General features: G+C 46.5%; 1 protein-coding gene across 2 annotated transcripts; it reads left to right on the top strand.

Annotated features, from left to right (window-relative positions):
- Positions 1-1,384: 1,384 nt before the first annotated feature.
- Positions 1,385-24,174, top strand: tafa5l (TAFA chemokine like family member 5, like). Of its 2 annotated transcripts, none has more exons than XM_084680466.1 (6): positions 1,385-1,690; positions 2,101-2,766; positions 7,943-8,092; positions 12,091-12,218; positions 20,928-20,970; positions 22,300-24,174. In XM_084680466.1, the coding sequence occupies exons 2-5, from the start codon at positions 2,670-2,672 to the stop codon at positions 20,949-20,951; spliced, it is 399 nt and encodes a 132-aa protein (XP_084536592.1). In that variant the 5' UTR covers positions 1,385-1,690; positions 2,101-2,669; the 3' UTR covers positions 20,952-20,970; positions 22,300-24,174. The 2 variants fall into 2 exon arrangements, with proteins under 2 accessions (XP_084536592.1, XP_084536591.1); XM_084680465.1 differs by having other exon boundaries at positions 20,928-20,974.

Genomic DNA, 24,174 nt, shown 5'->3' with positions numbered 1-24,174 from the left:
CTTCGGCCCAGACAACAACAGGAAACAATCAAACTGTTCAAATAGGAACAAGTCCTGGGCTCTGCTGTTGATGTGAGAGGCACATCACACACATGGTCATTGCAGGGAGTTCTTGTTGTGTCTCGGATGTGTTGTTCAAGGTCCGCCGCGTCTCAAAAAGACAGACGCTCAGTTCTTCCAGCGGAGGCTTGTCATCGTGATTCCCACTCCAGCGGAGCAGAAAACGGGCCACGGAAATAATCGCTTCTGCTCCGCTCGTCCAGGAGGAGAGATGCCCTGGAAGGAAGTCATCTTAGTAAGAACCAAACGCTCGGCGGCGTGGAACGCGGTGGAGCCCCGCTGCATCTGTGAGCGCGGGAGGAGGATGAGCATCTTCATCCGAGTGGGTTTGGTGGAACAGGATGTTGGAGACACCAGAACCACACATCTGGTCAGGTGACAGATCTGCATATCTGTACGTTGCCATTTTAAACATGCTTATTCATATTATTCTTATGTTATTAGATTATTAGTAACAGCATTTACAATGCCTAGATAGAACTCAACGGGAAAAAAAAACAACTGTATCAAATTCAGTTTTGGAGCCCTGTATGGACATGGATGATGGGTTGAAACTAGTTTGTGGTTGTCTCACATCAGCGGCCCATACGTCATAATGATATCCTTTCCTTTGAGACTGGGTGAGGGCCTGCAATTGAAGTGCACAGAGGCCATCACTCCATCTGCTAATAAAGTGCACTTTGGCTGGCCATAGACTAGAGAGCTGAGTTATAGGTATGGTACTCAACGGCCAGGGAGTTTTAATGGTGGTCATTTAAAAGATAGAGTGGCATCTGCAGAGCCCTATGTCTCTGTGTGTGTGTGTGTGTGTGTGTGTGTGTGTGTGTGTGTGTGTGTGAGATTCAACAGCAATACCTACATACCAAACCCAGCCCGCAAGATTCAGGGTGCTCTTGCATCCTTCGTAGAGGAGCTCCAGTAGAGCCTCATGATGTCCCCATTGCAGCTTCAAGGAGATTTCACTGCACAAAGGTGCAATTTTCCAGGGCAGGGAGTAGTAGCCTATACAGGCATTGATGATATTCACAGTGGGTTCTAGTTTAGTCCTACTTTCAGGGCTGCTTTGTCTGGGTTTAAACGTTGTTTGGATTAGATCACGGGTTAATACGCCCTTCAAACTGAGGTTGCTCAGTTCAGTGTTTAAGGAGACCGGTTTATGTGTGTGTGTGTGTGTGTGTGTGTGTGTGTGTGGGGTGGGGAGAGAGAGAGAGAGAGAGAGAGAGAGAGAGAGAGAGAGAGAGAGAGAGAGAGAGAGAGAGAGAGAGAGAGAGAGAGAGAGAGAGAGAGAGAGAGAGAGAGAGAGAGAGAGAGAGAGAGAGAGAGAGAGAGAGAGAGAGAGAGAGAGAGAGCGCGCGAACTCAAGGCAACTGGCAATGCAGACTTTCTTTCGATGAATAGAAGGAGATCCAGTGAGTGTAACCTAAAATGTGCAAGTGACTCCAGGGACGTGGACGATTCGACTCTAAAATCAGCACGGTAGGCCTACATATTTTATTTATAGCACAAAAATGTTGTGCTTTTCACTTATCCGATTTTGCCCCGTCCAGACGAACCAAGACGTTACTAGTATTGAATTGGCATGAGGCTACGTCGGTAAATGACACAGACCAGCTTCCGTGGACTTCACGAGGTAGGTGAAGTGACTGAAAAAAGGAACACCGACATTTCGCGAGATCAATTCAAAAATTGGTAAATGTCAATTCGAATCCAAAGGATAGGTGATTTGTGCAAAGATTATTTATCATCACCTCGTAAATTAACTCGGTGATGACAGATATTATGCACTGCATTTTAACCACAGATGTTAAAATTGTTATGCCTCTTAAATTAGTTTCTGTGTAAGATATATGCACGGTTTGTCATTTAAAAGAGTAAAACTCTTAATATAAACCTAATACAAATGTTATCTCGTTTGATCAGATTGTGTCTAGGATGATAGGCTAGTTGTGAGAGATTTGTCTTACTGCTGCGTGTCCATGTTTCCAACTACAAGGACACCAGGCAATATTCTGCTTCGAAATAACTTTTTATTTTCCACAGGATCTCGCTCAGCCTCATGTGAAGGAAGAGTTGGTGGGGAAAAGTGGTGCGTCGTCGACCAGCCGCAAAGAAACTGACGATGCTTGCGGAGATCTTGCGCTTCAACGTTGCGTCTTGTAGCCTTTGAATCGGGAATACCACTCTGCAGTCTGAGGATAAAACTGTTAAATTCCGCCTCATATGGGGAGGATTATTCATTTAAACTAACTGATATATCACGACAGTTTTATCCGGTTTTTAACCGCGGTTTCTTAAACTTGCCAATGACATTCTATTTTACTTGAACTTGAGGTAATCGCATCGATCGACCTCGCAGTCAACAACTGCAACATTAGTGACTATAACAAGCTGAAGAAAAAGACGGAATTTGATAAAAGGGATTTCCTGTCAATCATAATCTCCAGGCTTTTCCTGCACTAATTTACCCCTCAAAATGGATGCCAACGACGGGCTATCGAAACACCACTGGAATAAGTATTCACCCTTTACCGGGTTCGAGCACAGTGTTTAAACACCCCCTCTAAAGTGGGAAAGAAGATCAAGGATAAAATTCGACAGGACGGAGGAGGATGCAGACTGGAGTGAGGGCACTCTCCGCAGGTGGAGGAGCGTCAATTTGCTGTCTTTTGCTCCTGTGGGTGATCTACTCGCACCTCCTGAGAGAGGGTAAGTGCGTCTACTCTTTACAATGCTTTTCTTTCTCAATGCTACTTTCTGGTGAATAGCTAAGCGACATGTGGTGAATAGATTGGCATGATAATATAACTGGACACTGCGATTTTCACTCAGTTCGCCCGTCCCTAACCATTTTTTTCCTGTTACATCATTTTTTGTTGTTGTTTATTTGTGTTGCATATCTTTGATGTAAACTAACATACATGACCTTCTGATTACAGCTGAACATTGCTATTGCAAACACAAACTATTGTGAAAAGTGTGGGGGCTATTCTATGAAATATGCTCTACCTGACTGTTATTTTTCATGACAGCATGACAGGTTTATTTAGGGAATAATAACAGAATACTATTTGAAAGCATACTCTGCAATTGTAATGCCATGACAGTTACCTTCCCCATTAAATAATGTACACAGTTCTAAACAGCTACAGCTTCAGTTCATGCGCCCACAAACGAGAAAGCAAAAGCCTGTTTTTAGTTCTCTTCATGGTCTATTACACTGAGCAAGATGTTTTGGCTGCCCATTTTACCAGGAGATAAGAAAATCAAAGCATGAATCCCTCTCCTGCTTATATTGTGCTTCAGGTCCAGAAGGCCATGTCCCTCGTGTTCCTCAAGCATATAGGATCAAACACATCAGGTAGCCTTTTAAACTTTACAACCAATAACCACTGTGACATCCAGGGCCTTCTGCCAAGCCGTCAACATTTTATGACCCTGAAGGGAAAAAGGGATAGTTGTTTCCTTCACTCAATAGTATCAACATACTTTCAAATGGGATTCACACCGTTATTTTATTAGAAGGTGTTGATACAAACCAATCACTTAAGTCAGATTGTTGATGGCTCTCATATGATTGTGCAAATTATTGAAAAAATCTATCTTGTTCATCTGAGAGCTGAAGGATCTTCTCTCTTAAACCGTGGCCTGGGTCCTCAGATATTCATCTCACACGTGGGACCTTTTTCTGCCCTGTGATAAATTAAATAGATAACTCTAATTGATTACTCAGGGATTAACAGTTTGCCATTATTGCCTACAATATAAGATACTGAAATACTCTTCACTCACTCTCCTTCCCCAACAAGACCCTCTTCCCAATGCAGCCATGTTTTTCTACTTGTTGTAAACAAAATATCCCAAGTTCTCCACCAGCATCCTCGTGACAATGCTGAACACTGAGCTACAGTATCCATTAATCAGCGAAGCACAACACTTTTATTCTGTGAGCTAGGGGACGACCGTATCTTCATTCCTCATCGTCCGGGGCCTGGTGCGTGCCAGCAAGTTCCGCCCACCGCTCCCCCGGGGGCCCCAGGAACAGAGAGTGGTTTGGGGGTAGCGGGAAGAGGTTAGCGGGCAGCCAGGGCAGTGGCGGTGGGTCGTGTCGTGACTGCTCTGCCTCCCTTGCATCACCGTGCCATCCGTCATGGCGGCACCGACAGGAAATCAAAGTGCAGTAGCCTGTCCGCTCACGCCATTGGGCCGGCGCCCGCGCAGATGGATGACCTGTCAGGCCCCCTTTCCACGCTGCCAGTTTATTCAACGATAAATTTTGAAATGTCTGGATTTCCTCAACGGAACAGATTTCCGGTTCACTGGTGCGGTCCAAGACCCCTCTATGCCGTGTCAACAGCAAACCTTCGTGCTGTATTGGGGTTAAGACCAGAGAGAGGGAGAGAGAGGGGGGGGGGGGGGTGTACAGCAAGGTGTCGGTGGTTTTTTAAGCAAGGATAGGAGCACTCTGCTTGTGGACAGCATCGATCAGGCAGCAGCACACCTGGGTTGATCCATGAATTGGATATTGTACTTAGTTGCACCATTCCTGATGCTGCACAGTGGGGTAAAAGTGTAAACCAACTTAGTCCTTCAGGGAACGGCTGTTCTGTTGGTATCTTTCCACAGCCACTAACCACAGAGGTCTAGAATATGAAGATGGGCTGTACATTTAGTCATTTAGTCATTTAGCAGTACTGGCCATTCACAAGAAAAGTGCTGAAACGCACATTGTGAAGTTAAAACATTCATTTATCTAATGTCTTTAGCTCAGCAGTAATTAGTCACAGAGAGGATGGCTTTGATTACAACCTTGCATGCTGGAAAGCGTGAACCAACTTTTAGGACACTTATGTCTCAATGGGTAGTAAAGCCATGGAACTATGTCGATGTTTATGGAAAAAAAACGCAATTGTTTTTATTGCTGATTCGATTTGACTGCACGGAAGGCTTATATTTCACACAACCGTCAGCTGTTTCCTTCCCATTGCAGTTGAGTGTATTGCTCAGTTGACAGTATTTCTGCATTGTGTTTTCTCTATGGAATCCATTTGACTCAAAAATGTCTGATGTTAGAGGCAGTGTAAAAGCACTACAATTGTGGCAGTCTCCCTTCAATACAGTGCTATATTACACTGTCTTTTCATCAAAGGTAGGAAAGGACATCTTCTGAATTACGAAAAATCCTCAGGACCAGAAATGTTGTAATAACACCACACAGATGGACTGGGTAATGGCAGCAATTACTGGCCAACACTGGAAAGCCACATGTAAATCAAGGTTGTATAGACTGAGGCCTTGCCAGCCAGGTCATGTCTAAAAGATGGGCTGTAAATGCAGCAGCGCTTCAGTGCACGGCTGGCCTAGTTGTACAGGAGCAGAGGTTCATGGTTGAGGCAGAACAGTTGAAGAAGGTCAATGAACATCTGCCTTTCACGCCAGATGGTCTCCTACTGAAGGTAGTGACAGAAAAGGGTTTTTCCTGTGCTGTGTGTGCTGCGATTCTCAGTCAAACACGGGTCGTGGTTAGTTTCCTCCCAGGCTACAAGAACAAAAAAACTGTTTCTGTGTCATGTTTTGCAAAAATAGTAAGTGTTACAGATTATCCCAATGAAAGGATGACTGAGATGTGAGGGATTCGTAGATCCATGGAAATAAAGGGCTTAAAATGCCTACAGTAAGCTGATACAAGCCTACGGCCACAGTTTAATGAGATGCACATCACTGTGCTGGAGGTGTAGTGCCCTGGCATCCAATATTCAGTTGTCTGTGGCAGGATTAAGAGAAAAGAAAATATGGCAGAAGCTTGTAGACGAGGATGAATACATGTTAGCCTACAGCTGCATATGTTGGACAAAACATTTTTGTTTTGTGGCATTTCATTTTCTGATCCACAAGATGCCAACCACATGGATAGTACCACAATCATGTAAAACATGCGTGTGTGCGTTGGTATTGGCCCCTGCTTGTGTGTGGCAGCTTATTAGTGTATGTGTCTCAGTGTGTGTGTCCTTGTGTGCGTGTCCATCCCTGTGTGTGTGTGTGTGTGATTCAGTGATAAGGTCATTTGCCCTCCTGACAGTCCGTCCTGGAAGCCAGCCTCTTCGCTCGGTAGCGGGTGTCACGGGCCTCAGTCGTCATGTGTGATGGAAACCAAAGCATCCACGCCCCACCCCATCCCTCACCCCCACAGCCCGGCCCCGACGCCGTATGTGCATTTCATCATCGGAAATAGAGACGAGGCCAAGTGCCTTCGCGCCATGTGGTGACAGAAACCCCCTGTCACATGAATTAACTCCCCCCTGTAAGATTGAGCTCCTGCCACAGCCAGGGGCACATTAAAAAGCCCCCCCCCCTCTCCCCCCCCCCCCCACTTCTCTGCATGTTGCTACTTCTTCCTTCATGCCCCCCACCCCCTACTCCCCCCCCCCCCTTCCCCCATCCTCATCCCCCGTCTTCTCTGGGCTTATCGCATGTGGCCCATTCATCTGTTAGCTGTTGAAACACAGGAGAGGGCACTGATATCTGATGGCACAGCCATCCCCCGGAGCACACAAACACACACATTCTGGCGCGCATACATACTGTGCACGCGCGCACACACATACGCAGACACACACAGGGACTCGCTGGAATTGTGGAAGGTGGGAGGGAGAGTGTGTGGGTTAGGAACGTGTTGGGCGATGTGGTGAAATGAAATGAACATAGCCCCGACTGAGTTCCAGGGTGATAGCATGTGAGGTTTCCTATCGTAATGCAGTCCCTGTCAAAGATTAGCATGTACTGTGTCACAGTGTGTGATAGTGGGTGCCTATGTTAAGTGCGTAAGAGGGAAAGGATGTACGATTGGGAGATTCAACCTTCAAGAGGGCTGCTTGGGGTTTTCCCTTCCCATTTACTGGACTCATTTAAATATAAGCTCAGGAAACAAAGAGGCGTAATTATACTATATTTGTCTAACTACCCAGTTTTTTTCTAATTTCTCATATTTTCTGGTAAATACCTGTCTCATTTAAATTGCAGTGAAAATAAAACCCGAATGATTTCCCCCGTCAGATTTAACAATGTTCCTTAATTAAATCCGATCGAAGGGACCGCCTTTGTTAAAGGCCATTGTAAGGACCTTGGCTCCCTTGAACCTTCATTTAACTCTTAACAAAGCCACATTATGTGACTCTTCCTCCACTCGACGTGTCCTGTCTGCAGTTCAGCAGAGAGAGCTCATCAGTAGAGGGCGTTTCTCTGACTCAGCTGTGTGTGAGGAGATTATTGACCAGATAACGGGCGAGGCTGCTGGATGAATGCAGGAAGCACATTACGGTAGTGGCGGCGTAGAAATGGCAGGAGTCCGACCAAGAAGCGGTGCTATAGATCTTCAAAACTCTGGTGTGTTTCTGTAGGTAAGGTCATAAAAGCGTTTTCTAACCGTCCCATTTTAAGAGTTCAAATTAGGGAACGAATGGAGGGAGACCCTTTGGGGCTTCTAGTCATTTGGTTTTTAAATTTGGCTTTTGTACTGTTACAGTTCAGTTAGTTAGCTTGCTTTAAATATGTAAACACTCGGTGGACTGTAATAGGGCAACACTTCCCAGGAGGCAGTAACATGTCATGTTAATGCAACAGTCATACTGGGCGAGACGGATGTTCCCAAACCTGTTCCCAAATATGTCTCAGGCTGAATGAGTTGTTGGGAGTCATTAAGTGACCGCTGGCGTTAATAAACAAAGTCTTCACTCGCTAAAGCGATTCCATAAATATGTTAAATCTAACTCGCCATTCTTTCATTTCCAGGTTGGCTGTCTTCGTAGAACCTGCCGTGTGGACCTGTTGTCGTGTGGTGAAGGGCTTTAACGTGTTCTCCCCTGTGCGGTCTGTATGTGTTTGGCAGGCCAGTTGGTGGTGGGCACCTGTGAGATTGTGATGATGAACAGGGACAGCAGCGTGCCCAGGCGCACCATCGCCCGGCAGACTGCCCGCTGCGCCTGCAGAAGAGGCCAGATCGCTGGCACGACGCGGGCGAGGCCTGCCTGCGTAGACGGTGAGTGGGAGATACACGTTGTACCAATTTATACAACCGCCTGTTTTCACTTCCAGGCATAAGAGATCCGGGAAAACCGAGGTGAGAAGGAAGCGAAAGAGCCGAAGGGCCGGGTTGTCGTGGGGTGGTGGAGGGGATTTGAACTCAAACACTCGCGTTACGCTCGGCAGAGCAATGACATTACAGACCAATCAGGCCGAGGTATTTACCAGTTATTTTTGAATGCATCATTGCAGACAGCTCTACACAACCCTGGAGCTCGGCCTCTAATTAACTACCAGAGAACTATGATTACCGCAGCAGGAAATTGATTATTACTGGCCGCCTGCTGCTGCTCCTATGGTCCATTAATACCGAGTACATTAAAGAGGGACCTGTTGCTTACAGGCTGGCTCAGCACGTCTGCCATTAATGAGAAGAAGGGGCACTTTGTAGCTTCACATGTCTTTATGGACTGAGTGCATAAACGCACATGTGAAGAAGCTGTGGTCAGCTGTGTGGAAACGGTTCGTAAGGAGACGAACAAAATGCACGACAGATCAAGTGAGATTGGGCCCCAGCGGTTGTTACTGAAGTGGAACAGGGAACTTGCCTGCCATCCTAAGCCTCATTTTGAAAATGATTTTTTTGAACAAGTGACTGGAGTCGTAAGCCCCTTTTTATATACGACCTGTTCAAGGCGGGAATGTTTCGGATTCATGCCGTTCTGTATAAACGGTACGAGCACGGAATAGGGGGGTCATTGTTGTACCGGCAGTAAGCTGGCAGCGGAGGTAGTCACAGAGCCAAACCGACACGTTGCGGGACTTCTCTGACTACTCTACGCCTCCGATTCCAGAACGCCGGTCTGCTGTCTTAAACCTAACACAGGCTGGCATTACTCTGCCTTTGTTTGGTTCAGTCGAAATCAACAAAGCCTCTACAAAGAGTAGTCTTCTGAACAGTAATATGGTGGGATTTCTGTTTAAAAAAGGGCTATAGAGACCGATATGGAGATTGTTGAATAGTGAATCATTGGCTGTTCACTCCTCCTCTCTCTGTCATGGTCTCCCTTGGCTTCTGTTTCCTGTCTTTCCTGGCTCCCACCTGCTCTCTCTCTCTTTCCTTCACCCACTGTCTCCTCTCTATTTCTCTCATCCTCCATTCTCCTCCAATCTCACTCTTTCTCAAACCTTCCATCTCCCTCCTCTTTCGCCATTTCTCTCTTCCAATTCCCCTCTCTTTTTCTCCCTCCTTCCCTCCCCTCTCCCTTTTCTCCTATACTCCACACTTTTACTCTTTTCCTCCCCCTCACCTTTACATCTCCCTCTATCTCCCCCTGCCTTCTCCCCTCCCCTCCTCCCCTCCCTTCCTCCTCTCCCCTCCTCCCTTCCCTTCCTCCCCTCCTCTCCTCCCCATCTCCCCTCCTCCCCTCCCCCCTCCTCCCCTCCCCCCTCCTCCCCTCCCCTCCCCCTCCTCCTCTCCTCCCCTCCTCCCCTCCTCCCCATCTCCCCTCCCTTCCTCCCCTCCTCCTCTCCTCCCCTCCTCCCTTCCTCCCCTCCTCCCTTCCTCCCCTCCTCCCCTCCTCCCTTCCTCCCCTCCTCCCTTCCTCCCCATCTCCCCTCCCTTCCTCCTCTCCTCCCCTCCTCCTCTCCTCCCTTCCTCCCCTCCTCCCTTCCTCCTCTCCTCCCCTCCTCCTCTCCTCCCTTCCTCCCCTCCTCCCTTCCTCCCCTCCTCCCCTTCTCCCCTCCTCCCTTCCTCCCCTCCCCCTTCTCCCCTCCTCCCTTCCTCCCCTCCTCCCCTTCTCCCCTCCTCCCTTCCTCCCCTCCTCCCCTCCTCCCCTCCTCCCCTCCTCCCCTCCTCCTCTCCTCCCCTCCTCCCTTCCTCCCCTCCTCCTCTCCTCCCCTCCTCCCTTCCTCCCCTCCTCCCTTCCTCCCCTCCTCCCCTCCTCCCTTCCTCCCCTCCTCCCTTCCTCCCCATCTCCCCTCCCTTCCTCCTCTCCTCCCCTCCTCCTCTCCTCCCTTCCTCCCCACCTCCCTTCCTCCTCTCCTCCCCTCCTCCTCTCCTCCCTTCCTCCCCTCCTCCCTTCCTCCCCTCCTCCCCTTCTCCCCTCCTCCCTTCCTCCCCTCCTCCCTTCTCCCCTCCTCCCTTCCTCCCCTCCTCCCCTTCTCCCCTCCTCCCTTCCTCCCCTCCTCCCCTCCTCCCCTCCTCCTCTCCTCCCCTCCTCCCTTCCTCCCCTCCTCCCCTTCTCCCCTCCCCCACGAGGTGGTGCAGTGGCGGCGGTGCTGAGGTCTGCTTGGCGCTCCGTGCCCTGGGACAGATGGTCACATGTGTGATCCTGGGGAGGGCCTCAGAGAGTGACAGGAGCGCTGGCTCTCAGGCGCTCCAGCTGACAGGCCCGGGCTGCCAGCCACACGGCCTGGGTGGCACCGTCACTGAGACATGCCAAGGTGGCCACCCAGGTGTCTCAAGAGAATAGAAGAGAGTACAATACAATGGAATAGATTAGAATACAATGCAATAGAGGTTTTTTTTTTTTTTTTGGGGGGGGGGGGGGGGGGGCGGCGGTGTAACCTTGGTGCACAACTCAGCATGCACACTGCTGTGCAAACTCAGCTTTATTTCTTCTGCAGCATCGGGGTTTTGTTGCCGTGCTACGTACTGGCAAGTACGTTTTAGAGTGACTGATAAATCTATGCTTCGCCACGCTTGATAGATAGCTAAAAACCAGCTGTTGGAAGAGATGTTGCTGTGTCAGGGGCAGGGGCGTTTTGCTGTTTATCTTGATCAAGGGATCGATATGAATGATGGAAACAAAATATATGTTTTTTTTAATAAAAATCCATTTCGTTGTTTCCTTCGCCTTTTGTTTATCCCGTCTCATTCCAACAATAGAGCAGTGACAAAGAGTTATTTTGTTCAGTAAAATTGAGTTCTAACAAAAACAAGATCCCATGACAGCATGAGTATAATTTTCCATCCTGAGAAGAGGAAAAGTGTTGTGTATCTGTATATATATATATATATATATATATATATATATATATATATATATGTGTTTATATATGTGTTTATATATGTGTGTGTGTGTATATATATATATATATATATATGTTTGTGCGTAAAGGGGAGCATAAAGGGGAATACAGGTCTAGTTCCATTTCACAATTTAGACACAACACAAACAACCTCCCCTCACGTCTGTAGGGGAACATTCTAGACTATCAGTGTCTTTTAGCTGGTCATTAAGCCCCAGCCCACCAGCCTCCTGTGGGAAGTGCTCTGGCAGGCCCAGTAGCCTGGGCCAGAGCCCCTAGAGAACAGATAACCTTTGAGTGGGCTCCACCACAGAGTACTCGGAAGAACAATCGCTGTGTATCAGTGTCAACAGGAGACAAAGGCTAATTCAATGTCAACCAGGCATGAGTGTCTCTGGAACAGAAGTGGTTCCGTCGTCACGGGGCATCTAGACAGGCGACTGAGGAGATTTAATAATGCAGAGACGATCAGATTTGAGAGGTTTTTGTCTGATTTGCATGTTCATGCTCGCTTCTTCCGTTTGGTCTTTCTTTCCTTTCTGTTTGGTCTCATCACTTATGATTTAAAAATCAGCTGGTCCAAAATGCTCATTTGTGAATGTTGACGCTACACAATCTGCATATTGGTATTGATAGTAAGCAGCGTTGAAATGTTTATCCAGGCAGGTATTTACACCGTCTCTACCTGCTGTGTGCTGTGTAACACGTTACAGTGGTACAGGGCACAATATTAGCTGTCAACCTGTTGAATCCACGACCAAATCTGTTGCATTGCATTTATAAAGCTTTTGAACTAAAGTCGTACAAAAGAGAATCTCCGCATGAGAGCCTGGATCTAGCAAACCAGTCAGCCATCAAGAACAGACAAGACGATACCAGGAAGTTGTGACCATGCATATTGATCAGACGCTTCTCTAACGGGTTTCTCCCCATCCACCCCATCCCCCCATCCCCCCTCTCCTCCTGTGTCGCCCCCTGCAGCGCGTATCGTGCGTAGCAGACAGTGGTGTGAGATGGGGCCCTGCCTGGATGGAGAGGTGTGCGGCCTCCTCTATAACCGCTCCGGCTGGACCTGCACCAAAGGCAGCGGCCGCATCAAGACCGTCACGGTAAGACCACGCTCTCTACCCGGGAGGGGGGGAGGGGAGGACACGTCTGGTCAGTAAGCCCCTTTTATACACGACCTGTTCAAGACGGGAATGTTACGGCTTCATGCCGTTCTGTATAAACGGTACGAGCATGGAATGGGGGTAGTCATTGTTGTTCCGGCAGTGCGCCGGCAGCGGAGGTAGTCACAGAGCCAAACCGGCGCGTTGCAGGACTACTCCGACTAATCTACGCCTCCGATTCCAGAACGCCGGTCTGCTATCTGGTCGGGGGAGAGGAGGAGACGTCTGGTCGGGTGGGGGGAAGAGACGTCTGGTTGGGGGGGGAGGAGGAGACGTCTGGTCGGGGGGGGAGGAGACGTCTGGTCGGGGGGGAGGAGGAGATGTCTGGTCGGGGGGGGAGGAGACGTCTGGTCGGAGGGGAGGAGGAGACGTCTGGTCATGGGGAGGAGGAGACGTCTGGTCATGGGGAGGAGGAGACGTCTGGTCGGGGGGGAGGAGACGTCTGGTCGGGGGGGAGGAGGAGACGTCTGGTCGGGGGGGAGGAGGAGACGTCTGGTCGGGGGGAGGAGGAGACGTCTGGTTGAGGCGTGCCGAATTTCTTCCGACGGCTAACAGATTTTCTTAGAAATGGAAAAGCCTGAATGTTGGTTGTGTGTATATATATATATATATATATATATATATATATATATGTTTTATATGCCAATGAAGCGTGACTGCTTGAGACAATTGTAGTGAGAGACAGAGCTAAGGAGGCAGAGGAACGAGATGCGGTGACCTAGCTGGAGAGCGAACATGAGTGATTGAGCGGGCGAGCGAGCGTTTGTGTCAGAGAAGGACGGAGAGAGCGACGTCCTCGTTGTCAGGTAGACAGGGGTGAAAGGTCGTCCAGTCGCTGTTTGCGTGCCTGATGTATTTCAGTCTACTACGGCGCGTCTGGGAGCTCCAGGCAGCTGCTGCTGATTTCACGCTTGCCTACTCCTGGGTACAGGATGCAGGGTGACAGCCCAGTAGAGTTTGTGTCTGCTAGTTTGGTAAATGGCTGAAAACGCTCATCAAGTGAATGAATGGTTCTCTCAATTAGGTGCCTGTGAAGGGGGCTTCTTGTTTTTGGGTGAGAGAGACCGGCTTTCAGGAGTGAAGAAGAAAGAGGCGTTACCTCAGATTGGAGAGGAGAATGTTCTGGAAGATGGATGTAAATGAGAAATCCATAAAGAGGGCTGAAGAGACTGGTGGGCAGGGAGGGAGAGAGAGAGAGAGAGATGGAGAGAGAGAGGGGGAACAGAAGGTCAGAGAAAAGAGAGTGATGCAGACTGCGGTTTGGCAAGCCGTGTGTGTGTGTGTGTGTTTGTGTGTCTGTCCCTGTCTTTTTTATTTTTTCAGTGTGTGTACATTTCTATGTCTATGTATTGTGTCTCTGCGTCCATCCAGGTGTTCATGTCCTCTGTCCCTGTCGATCTTTTTGTCTACCTGTGTGTGTGTGTGTGTGTGTGTTGATGTTGGGGGACCGGTGGTGGTGCTGTCACACACACACACACACACACCCCTGTACCTGCAGTCCCTTTCTAAATGCAGTCACCCCCCAGAGTGTGTAACAGTGACACTCTGCCAGGTCACTCTCTGGGCTAACCTGCTAATGGAGTTTGCATATGCAGCATGCTCCCATGGCAGCCAGCTATTAATATGAATCACTCACGGGGGCCTCCAAACAAGCCGGCAATTTGTCTTCACTAGCGAGTTGCTGAAAGGTTCAAATATGATATTCTCTGGAGCTGAGACCCTGGCAGGGAGGGAGGAATGTGCTTGTGGCTTCGTAAACTTGACAGGGGGGCTTGTAAGGGTGGCTGGTTTGTTGAAGGACCGTGGCTGGGCCAGGCTTCTCGCTGTGCTCTGGGGAGCCTTTGAATATTCATGGACACAGGTTGCGTAACGGCGTTTTCGGCGTGTCTATGTAGTGGAGCCGATTGTAACCTGTGCTTGGCAGCCTTGAGAGGAGGCTGATGTGGGAGGTGTGATTTTACATTTACATTTAGTAGACGCTCTTATCCAGAGGGACTTACAGTAAGTACAGGGACATTCCCCCCGAGGCAAGTAGGGTGAAGTGCCTTTCCCGGCCGGGAATCGATCTGGCAACCTTCAGATTACACGTCCGATTCTCTAACCGCTCAGCCATCCGACTCCCTCCGATTTTGAGACTGAGTACAGGAGATTAGATCGAAGGAAACCAGGGTGTCAGGTTCGAATGGAGGCACTGTATTTTTGCGGCACCATTGCAGAGAAAATTGGATGAAATTGAAATCTTGCTAGCTGAAAACAATTCTGTGTTATAAAAAGGAAACTGAAAGAGTAAGCTCCAAATGGGATGTAATGGGGTGTGGGTTAGGGTTTTAGATACACAGGGTATTCTTAGCACAGCTAGACCTGCTTGGGGATTGCATGTGAAGAGTTTTAACTCTAATTTGATCATAGCTCCTGTTTGTTGTTCAGTGTGAATCTCTACCAGACAAGCTTCAGTTGCTCACATATTCTTTTCGCCCACGTAGCAACTGTCAAAGCTCAGCTATTGTTGAGGCCGGGAAAAGATACAAGGAATTGTTGCTGTCGTGCCTTTTACACAACAACAAAAATAGAACTAAAAAAGACTGAAAAGAACAAAAAATTACAGCAAGTGCTAGATGACCCAATAGGTCAGAGAGAATTCCAATAAGGTTTTAGACATTTTCTTCCTCGCCTGTGATGGTTCTGTTGAGGTCCAACTACGAGGAACCGTGTCTGAAGTCCTGTGGTGACAGAGAAAGGAACATCTGGAGGTGATGTGATGGGGATCAGATGGGGATCAATCGGACTATTAATCAGAAGGTTGTTGGTTCGATTCCCGGCCGTGCCAAATGACGTTGTGTCCTTGGGCAAGGCACTTCATCCTACTTGCCTCGGGGGGAATGTCCCTGTACTTGCTGTAAGTCGCTCTGGATAAGAGCGTCTACTAAATGTAAATGTAATGCAAATGTCCTTGTGAATCAGAAGGGAGCTTGATGAAGTGGTTTTGTCATGAGATGGGAGGCATTCCAGATGTCATTAACTACACCACTGCAATGTCTTAACTTTATACTCTATAACTGTATAATGAAGTCATGTCGTAGTGGTGCTGGAGGAAGGAGCGTCAAATCTTCTGGGTACCTTCCTGTTCTTGGTTTTGTCTGTTCTTGTAATCTTGTTTATTCCTTTGTTCGTGTGTTCTTGTCTTAGATCACTCCAGCTCAGACACAGAAAGCAAGTTACCAAATCAACACAGATGATGTAAGCCTTGATAACAGTGCCACGGTAAAAATGAGCTTTAATGTCCGTGACAACAAACCAGCCAAGTCATGTTTAACAAGGACCATACATAGTTCCTTTGATATACCCGCCACCTCATCTGTCTGAGGCAACTGACAGACTTCAAATGAGCTCTGAACTCAAAGGAATAAAAACCTGGTGTAATTTTCTTTAGTTTTCAGACATTTTTCCGTGCTTGGTTCCAATCAACAAACATCGCTGTTTACATCCAGCCTTGTAAAACAGACTTACACTTGTTATTTAACAAGTGGGTTGATTCTGAACTCCAACCATAGATATGACAAATCTACCAAACATTCAGATGTTTGGATGTTTGATCCCATTTGATCATGCATTTCACGAGTCAACACGAATGGCGTTTTGTCCAAATGTTATCTTGGAACCAAGTAGCGTCAATCAATGTTGCGATGTATTAGTTTGTGTAATTTGCTGCGGGAGAGTAGACAGGAAGAGATTACATTTACATGTATTCATTCAGCAGACGCTCTTATCCAGAGCGACTTACAGTACAGCGACATTCTCCCCGAGGCAAGTAGGGGTGAAGTGCCATGCCCAAGGACACAACGTCATTTTGCACGGCCAGGAATCGAACCGGCAACTTTCTGAGTAATAGCCCAACTCCCTAACCGATCAGCCATCTGACCCCACAGAGATGGGGAGATGATGGGGACAAGAGATGGAGACACGGGTGGAGAGGCCAGAGAAAACACAGTCGGATAATAAGGGAACATATGTAGTGAGACTGATTACCATTTAAATCACTTGGAATGTTCTCCTCTGTGCCCGCTCTTGTAGATCTCGTGATACGTCTTTACATTTAAGCTCCGTCTTAGCAGCAAATTCATTTAATGATTTAATTTGCTGTATCTGATGTCCCTTAGGCCCCTGCCCTCCTTGTGCAGATAAATAAAGAACCCTTTTTTGTTACTACTCTGGTGCTGCCACTATCTATTAATTCAGGTCTTTTTTTCTTTTTCGCCCCAGCGTATGTTACCGCTCTTGTTTCTGTCAGGAGGGACTTCTGTGACCGCCGTGCCTTTCGCCCTGTCACTTAAAGCACATTGAGCCTGCATCCCATCTGAAGCACTGTCATTGGCTTGCTTTGAACTGCCATTTGTGTTTTAGTCAGCTCAGCTTTTCCTCTGAGGGCTCTTCTGGTGTGAAAATATCCGACTTCACAAGGTCTGCCTTGAATGTCATGGCGATGAAGCCCTCGCAATGAAGTAGAGAGTAAGTTCGCATTTTCAAGTTAATTTGCAAGAGGTAGAAGTAGTTTGGATTCCTTGGTCTCTTGACGGTTAGCCTGACGTTGTCATACTCATAATTCCAGTCAGAATATGAGTCTGATAACTCTCCGTTGGGCTGTGACTATGGGGCGTGTTTCAACCGAACTCGTAAAACAAATGCCTCTTCGCTCAATTGGATAGACCTACAACCAATCAGAGCAACGTAATATGTTGTTTGTTGAAAACGAATTCAACCCAAGCGCTTTTTTGTGACGTTGTTGATTACGTTACTGTTAATCATCCGTCCATCATTGTATAAACCCGCCCTGGCAATTTCATTGGTCCGCCCAGCACCTGGTTTTATATAGTTTGTCCCCAATATGAGCCCCTCCAGACCCAACTTCCCGACCAAATGTTTTTGTGGGCGGGGCTAAGTTGGGCTGGCAGCCAGACTACTTGACGGTAGTAATGGAAAAGAAAACAGTCCTGTTGATAAAGATAACAGACTTAGCCTGATTGCTAGCTTGGCTTTCTACCCTGCATTTCTAGCTGGTGAACGACTCCTGAATTCCACTAATGACAGGCAGCTGTTGGCACTGGCTGATGGTCAATGTTGCATCATCGTAGGTAGTGCCAGTCACACACACAGAGCCCAATGAGGCAGCCGGTCAGAAAGACCAGGAAGCCTCACACACACTTTCAACTCTGGTGCAGTGACGTGCGTCGTTGTAACTGCTGCAGCTTTCAGCCCAGCTAATAGCAGACAAAAAGCATCTGCCTGGTAAGTCTGCTGCCTCCCTCACCCCTGCCTGCACCTTAGATTCTGTTTCACAGTTTCTGTAAGGGGGGGATGATGAATTGTATGATGCTCTTTGCCATTATTTCCTTTTTAAAGCTAATGGGTTCTTGGGCAGAGAGCTTCCTGAAGGAGGGCCGTATCACGCCAAAGATTAATGTTTATGGACCAGTAAATTCTCAATGCTTAAACCGATAACTTAGTCTGCGGACAGATTCCTAGTTCATAAAATGTGAGAACTGGCCTCATCAAGGTTGTGACTGGACCACCACCAAGCGTACACAGTGGATGTTCTCCTCGTATCGCCTCCCCTGCATTTCTCTCTGGCATTTTCTATGACAGCAGACAGAAGGCGTTGGGTTTTGTCGCTGGTTGTAGTCCTCAAAGAAACATGCTAATTCCAAACGACAACAGATGTTAGATAACTACCGTCATCCCTTCTCACTTTTTTTTCTCTTCTTCTTCCAGTCATCGGAAACCCCATTGTTGGTTTTTGTACATAAACGCTGTGTGGTAATCTGTTAGCATGCTCTCCAGCACGCCGCTGGCCAAAGCCTTGAACCTCACTGTGACGATAGCGGCCTTGGTGTCTGTGACTTGAGTCTGAAGGCGTGATGAGTCTTTAGATGATAAATGCCCCTCCAGAAGGCTAGCACATCAATGCCCTGGCTACTGATGTCCTGGGGACGGGAGAGTGTATTTCTGTGATCCTGACTGTCATAGCGGAGTGCCTGGGGTGTTTACAGTGTCACGGGGAGCTGTTAGGGTGAGAATGAGCGTCCTCACTGTGTACTTTTTACTTTGCCCAAATTATGGTGCTATTTTCCTCCCTGTTGTCAACAAGCTAGAGGGCGGGTAGGGGGCTGTGTGGTGGTTGGCGAAAGGGTCATGGAGGGTGACTATATTGGTAGATTATTTATGTGTGAGCAGTTTTTCTTCTCAGTTGGATTCAAACAAGCGCCATAAGGATTATATCTATGTGCCTGTTGAATGGAGACTGTATGAGACTGTGGTGTTAGTTATAGAGAAAGCAAGCACACATTATGCTCCAGAGGTACCAGGTTACTTGGCACAACAATGTAATTGCATTTAGTTATGAGCCTCATTTAAAAATATACAAAAGAAACAGTATTTTCTCTTCTCTCCTGAGTCTTTTTTGACAACTGTTCAGCTGAGCCACTCCAAGCTGTGAACACCTGGATTTCAGGGACAGGGTTCATGGGTTTGAATTAAACCCAATCTTTTTAATTAGGAGAAAACTGCCATTTTGAAAATCCCAGTTTCTCTCTCTCTCTCTCTCTCTCTCTCTCTCTCTCTCTCTCTCTCTCTCTCTCTCTCTCTCTCTCTCTCTCTCTCTCTCTCTCTCTCTCTCTCTCTCTCTCTCTCTATATATATATATATATATATATATATATATATATATATATATATATATATATATATATATATATATCTCGCTCTCTGTTTCTCTCTTTCTCTGTCTCTCTTTCTCTGTCACTCTGTCACTCTGTCTCTCTTTCTCTGTCTCCATCTTTAACCTGATTTGAGTTGTTGTCTCTTCTTCTGCATGGTGTTCTTGAGACCTTGTCCCGTAAAGATTGGGCCCAGGTGTGTCTCTCTCTCTCTTTCTCTGTCTCTCTTTCTCTGTCTCCATCTTTAACCTGATTTGTGTTGTTGTCTCTTCTTCTGCATGGTGTTCCTGAGCCCAGGTGTGTGTCTGGCAGCTGAAATGGTTACTCTATCTTTCCCCACACCTTGTCTCTCAAGGCTCAGTTCACCTTGTTAGCCTTTTAATTAGTGTAAGCAGTTAATAGTGCCAGTGTCTGTCGCCTCAGCACTTTCTACTGAGTTACTATCCCTGCAATCAATAGCTTAGAGTCGTGGTGAGAGAGAAGGGACGCCCCCTCACTGGAGCTTCTACTGCTACAATCCCACCTGACGTCTTAAGAGAGGGTGTGTGTGTGTGTGTGTGTGTGTGTGTGTGTGTGGGGGGAATGCTTTTCTTTAAAAGAAAACAAGGGAAAAGTGCCAAAGCTGGGCTTATCAATATCTGCCCCTCTCTTCTGCTGTTTTGCTTTTGTAACAGATGACAAAACCTTAGCATTCTCTTCACACAGCACCAGAGAATATTCCAGCTACTCAGCCCCCGAAATCAAATAACAACAACAGCAACAAAAAAACTTTGCCCATGCTGGAGGGATTCTATAGTGCTCTTATGAGCTTTCTTTCCCCACTCTCACCCCCTTTTCTTGTTTTGATTTAAAGATGCAGTAGAAGTGCTTAGCATTTAGATGACATGTTGGAGGAGAGGTGTGATGGGATCGGCCCTGCTCCTACCACTGTTTCTCTCAGCCCCTGCCGGGGACAGATGGACAGACTGACAGATGAACAGAGAGACAGACAGGCGGGAGGGCAGCAGAATACCAAACTCTGCCCGTCGCTGTACGGCCAAGCAGAGACTGTCGGGAATGCCAATGCGCTGCTCGCAGGGCGCTGCGCTCTCTTGCCTGCCTCAATTGGCTGAACAGACCATTAGTTTCCTGATCATGATTAGCACAGCCATTATCCTCTCGCACAAGTATATCGTTCCTCACATTCAACAGGCACTAGCCACCTCTCCTCCTCCAACCCCTCCACCATCCTGCGGCAAAAGAAAAACAGTTGTTTTATGTTTAGGCTACTTAAAATCCTCACGGGTTTCTGTGGAAGAGTGAGACCTAGTTCCTAAGTGAGTAAAAGCAAGGCTGTGTTTATCCCCAAAAAGTTGTGAGCAGGGGAAATGAGAGAAGTATCTTTTTTACTGTAAAACCATACAGGGAAGTGTGCTACGGTTTTCACTTCAGTGAATCTTCCTTTGATCTTTCAGGGGTGAAGGGGGGGGCAGAGGTCTGCCTGGCCCACCAGCTCAGAAGCCCCCTGATGGTCTTCCTCACAAGTGTCCCTCAGTCAGAGCATGGTCCATGGAGGTCATGAAAGTGTGAAATGAATAACAACCTTGAGCTTCCGTCAGCTAGCCTTAGATATAATTGAGAGACGTGGCCATCTGTGCTTCGAAATGGACATCTGCTTTGCTCTATTCTCAAGGCAATTTGGAGGGGGGGATGTATGATACCTTACCTGATGAGAGAAAAGAGCGGTAGAGAAAGAAAGAAAGAAAGGAAGAAAGAGCGAGACAGTAAGAAAGAAGGAGAGCGAGCGAGCGAGAGAGAGAGAGAGAGAGAGAGAGAGAGAGAGAGAGAGAGAGAGAGAGAGAGAGAGAGAGAGAGAGGGAGAGAGGGAGATAGGGAGAGAGAAAGAGAGTCACTTCCTCCAGTGTTTTTTATGACTCTGACCTTTTCTTTTCTTCTCCAGCCTTTGCCCAAGGAGCCGTCATAAGGAGCTCTGAAATCAGTGGGTAGGTGAGTCTGCCTCTACTCTTCCTCAAACTGTATGCTTTTCAGTGTGTTATGGTTTGTAGACTTGGTGCCAGTCTCATTCTGTGTTTGTTTCTTACATTTACCATGTCATGAAATAGGACGAGGCAGTGTTGGAGGTAGAAACCGCAGGCACTACTTTAACGTTGGTTTTAGCTACTTGTCAATAACCATTAGTATGCAGAAACTGCATGTTGTAAGTTTATCAGAACTTGTGATGATCTGGGATCCAAATATTTCCATCACAGGAACTTGAGGTAAAAAGAAATCTCTTGATTGTTATTTATGGTGTCACTGCTTTTACAAAATACAGTAGGTAAAACGTGCCTACTGTATATCCTGGTCAAACCTCTCCTTTATACATAAAATACACCGCTGGCTTCTTCATGTTCCTAAGAGAATATCCTGACGCTTTGATGCCTGCAAGTGCCAAGAAAGGAATCAAAGGAAGCAGGCAGTAGAAGTATTGAAAAGTGAAAGGTTACAAATTAATAAAGCCCAAAGAGTCGACTTCAAAAGGAAACTTCAAAAAAACATCTTTAGTTGGCTGCAATGTACGAGAGTACCAAGGAAATACACCATGATGGAAGTATTTGATGAGGTGTTTTGGGATGGTTCCTGTTGGCTAGCTAAGAAGGCTCTAAACTAGCAGCTCATTAAACTGATGAGTATCATTCATTATTGTTTTTTTCAGCATGGAATAAGTGTTCTCCTTCACAATATTGATAGAATTGTGAATTCGGAATCGATGGAATACTACAACAGAAAACGCCTGTGTCGCAGCTATGAATGTTAGTTATACTCAGATGAACTGGAGGCAGTTAAATCTGCATGTTTGTGTCTCAGAGCCAATACTCCAAGATTGATTTTCCTTCTTCCACAAAGAAAACAAAATGAATCACAGACAATTACCAGGGACAGGGAGAAAAGGGGAATTGGGGGCTTCATAAATATTTATTTGCAGAGGGTTTGGAATTCATGACATTCTTTACAGATTTGCACACTCATATTTAAGTGTATGAAAGATTCATACAGGCAATCTTGAGTGTCAAATTTGCTCATTGTTACCATGAATAATTAATTCATTTGGAATTATAGATACAAGTTGATGACAGTTTTATCATATAGTTTTTGATTTTAGAGTTTGATAGACATGTGAAGAGTTTTAAAATAATTTAATCAATAAAATGTGTTATATATTATAATTAGTAACAATTTATTTCATTGTATTAAGAAAGTCAATCTGCTCAATGGAATTAATTAATTACTAATTTGCTATCTCTGTGTGTGTGTGTGTCTCTCTCTTGCAGGGATATTGGCATTCATGGTGTAAGGGGAATAGAAGCCAGTCACAGTCACCAGGCTATAACATTGTCTGTCCATTTACCACCTTTGGAGCTCCAGCCAATCAGCATCCTCCTCCATCAATAAGCGATGCCACCCAGGGTGACTTTGACAGACAGCTCTACCCTACGACCCAACATTCTCAGAACTCTCAAGTTTCCAGAAACCAACATTGCCAACATTGTCATGGAAACTTAACCAAACCGCCCTATTCCAAACTAGAAGAGACATACGGTACGATATTCTTTCAACCATCTGAGCAGGCAATCATGTGGAGTTTAACGGACACAAATCCATCCGGCCATCAATTCATTTTTAGTGTGTCCATTTTGACGTCAGTCCTGGTAGAATTGTCCCTCCTGTGGATTCTGGATTCAAGAACCATACACACTTTTCACTCTTATCAACAAGGACAGACTGTAAACTCCATAGAGAGGAACATGCCTCTGTTGGATGGTGGAGCCGTGAAGCTAACTGATGTAGTACCATATGGATGCTAGCCTTATGCAGATCTATTTATCTCCCGTGTATAGAAGCAACATGCCCCACCCTCTGTTCCCTCTGAGCCTAGTCTTTTCTGTCTCACTGTGGGAATGCAGGAGTTGGGTATGAGGTGAGTGTGTGTGAGAGAGAGTAAGAGAGCGGAGGGGGAGGGTTGAGGGGGAGGGGGAGAGGGAGAGGGGAAACTACGAGTAATATGGAAGTACATTTTCCTTCTACAGTGCAGTTAAAGAGGGGGAGGGAGGAGGAGAAACTCATAACTGTGGTCTGAATGGCTGGACCGAAAAACAAGGTTTTGTTCATCTTGATTCACAATGAGACCACTGGAACTGTTGGTATGTTCAAATTCCCCAAACACATTCTGTCCATACAACTCATAGCTTATGAGGCACTGTCTGTCGGACTTACATCACTTGCGCACGTGTGTGTGTGTGCACACGTGTGTGTGTATCTGCCTCCTCACTGTGAAATAAAAATGGTTGTCATGATTTTTCATTGATTTGACACATACAGTACTATCTCTCTCATTAAACCCCATTGACCTCTGTAGGAGTTTACAGCCGAATAAACATATCACTACAAGTTCACAGCTGTATGTTCAAGCTATAGTGTATGATTTGTTTTTTTTTATTACATAGATATATTTATATTGGGAAATGTATGTCATATAATTTAAATTCAGTGAATGTGTCCATTAATGTGAAACATTGGATTCATTAAACTGTGTTTCAAAATTATTGCTTAAATTTGCATATATTTTGAGATTACATGCCATAATGTGGTATGAGTACCATTTGCTAAAAACAGTTGCTTATATTTGATATGATGTATACATTGAATTCACTGTATTTTTAAGTTTCAAGGATAACATTGTGCTAACATGAGAGAGACTTGCCATTTCAGGAATAGTGAGACTGCTCCAGGCAGTGTTGTACATGAATCACAGAAAAATCAGCCGGTGTTTACGCCAGAAATGTATCTATGTTAATATATGTGTTCTTTTTGTTCTAAAAATATGATAAAAGAAAAAGCTGACATCTCTGGGGTTCATATTATTGCCTTTGAGAATTATGTGGGCCAGTGTGTAAGTGAATGAGTGACTGGGAGAGAGTTCCTTCTTTGTATAGCCTACAGTATGTGCATATTTGTGGGATTGAGTGACTAAGGAGTGTGCGCGTGCATACGTGGGTACGTGCGCGTGCGTGCACGTGCATGTGGTTGTAGTTGCATTATTCTTATGGCATAGATTTGGAAAGAAGACTACCATCAGCTGTCCACATTAACTTTGACCTTCTGCCGAGTTGTACCTCTGTAATTTTCCTCCACTTCTTTGCTTTAAA

Source organism: Hypomesus nipponensis, chromosome 18 (assembly GCF_054491055.1).
Source record: "Hypomesus nipponensis isolate SF chromosome 18, ASM5449105v1, whole genome shotgun sequence".
In the NCBI taxonomy this organism is placed as follows: domain Eukaryota; kingdom Metazoa; phylum Chordata; class Actinopteri; order Osmeriformes; family Osmeridae; genus Hypomesus; species Hypomesus nipponensis.
The sequence above is the reverse complement of the archived record's forward strand: the minus strand, read 5'-3'. Positions and strand labels throughout refer to the sequence as shown.

Excerpts from the sequence above, each read along its gene's own strand:
- tafa5l (XM_084680466.1), top strand. The coding sequence starts at position 2,670 with ATGCAGACTGGAGTGAGGGCACTCTCCGCAGGTGGAGGAGCGTCAATT. Across the intron at positions 2,767-7,942 it reads CTCGCACCTCCTGAGAGAGG|GCCAGTTGGTGGTGGGCACC; the intron begins GTAAGTGCGTCT and ends TGTGTTTGGCAG. Across the intron at positions 12,219-20,927 it reads GCCGCATCAAGACCGTCACG|CCTTTGCCCAAGGAGCCGTC; the intron begins GTAAGACCACGC and ends TTTCTTCTCCAG.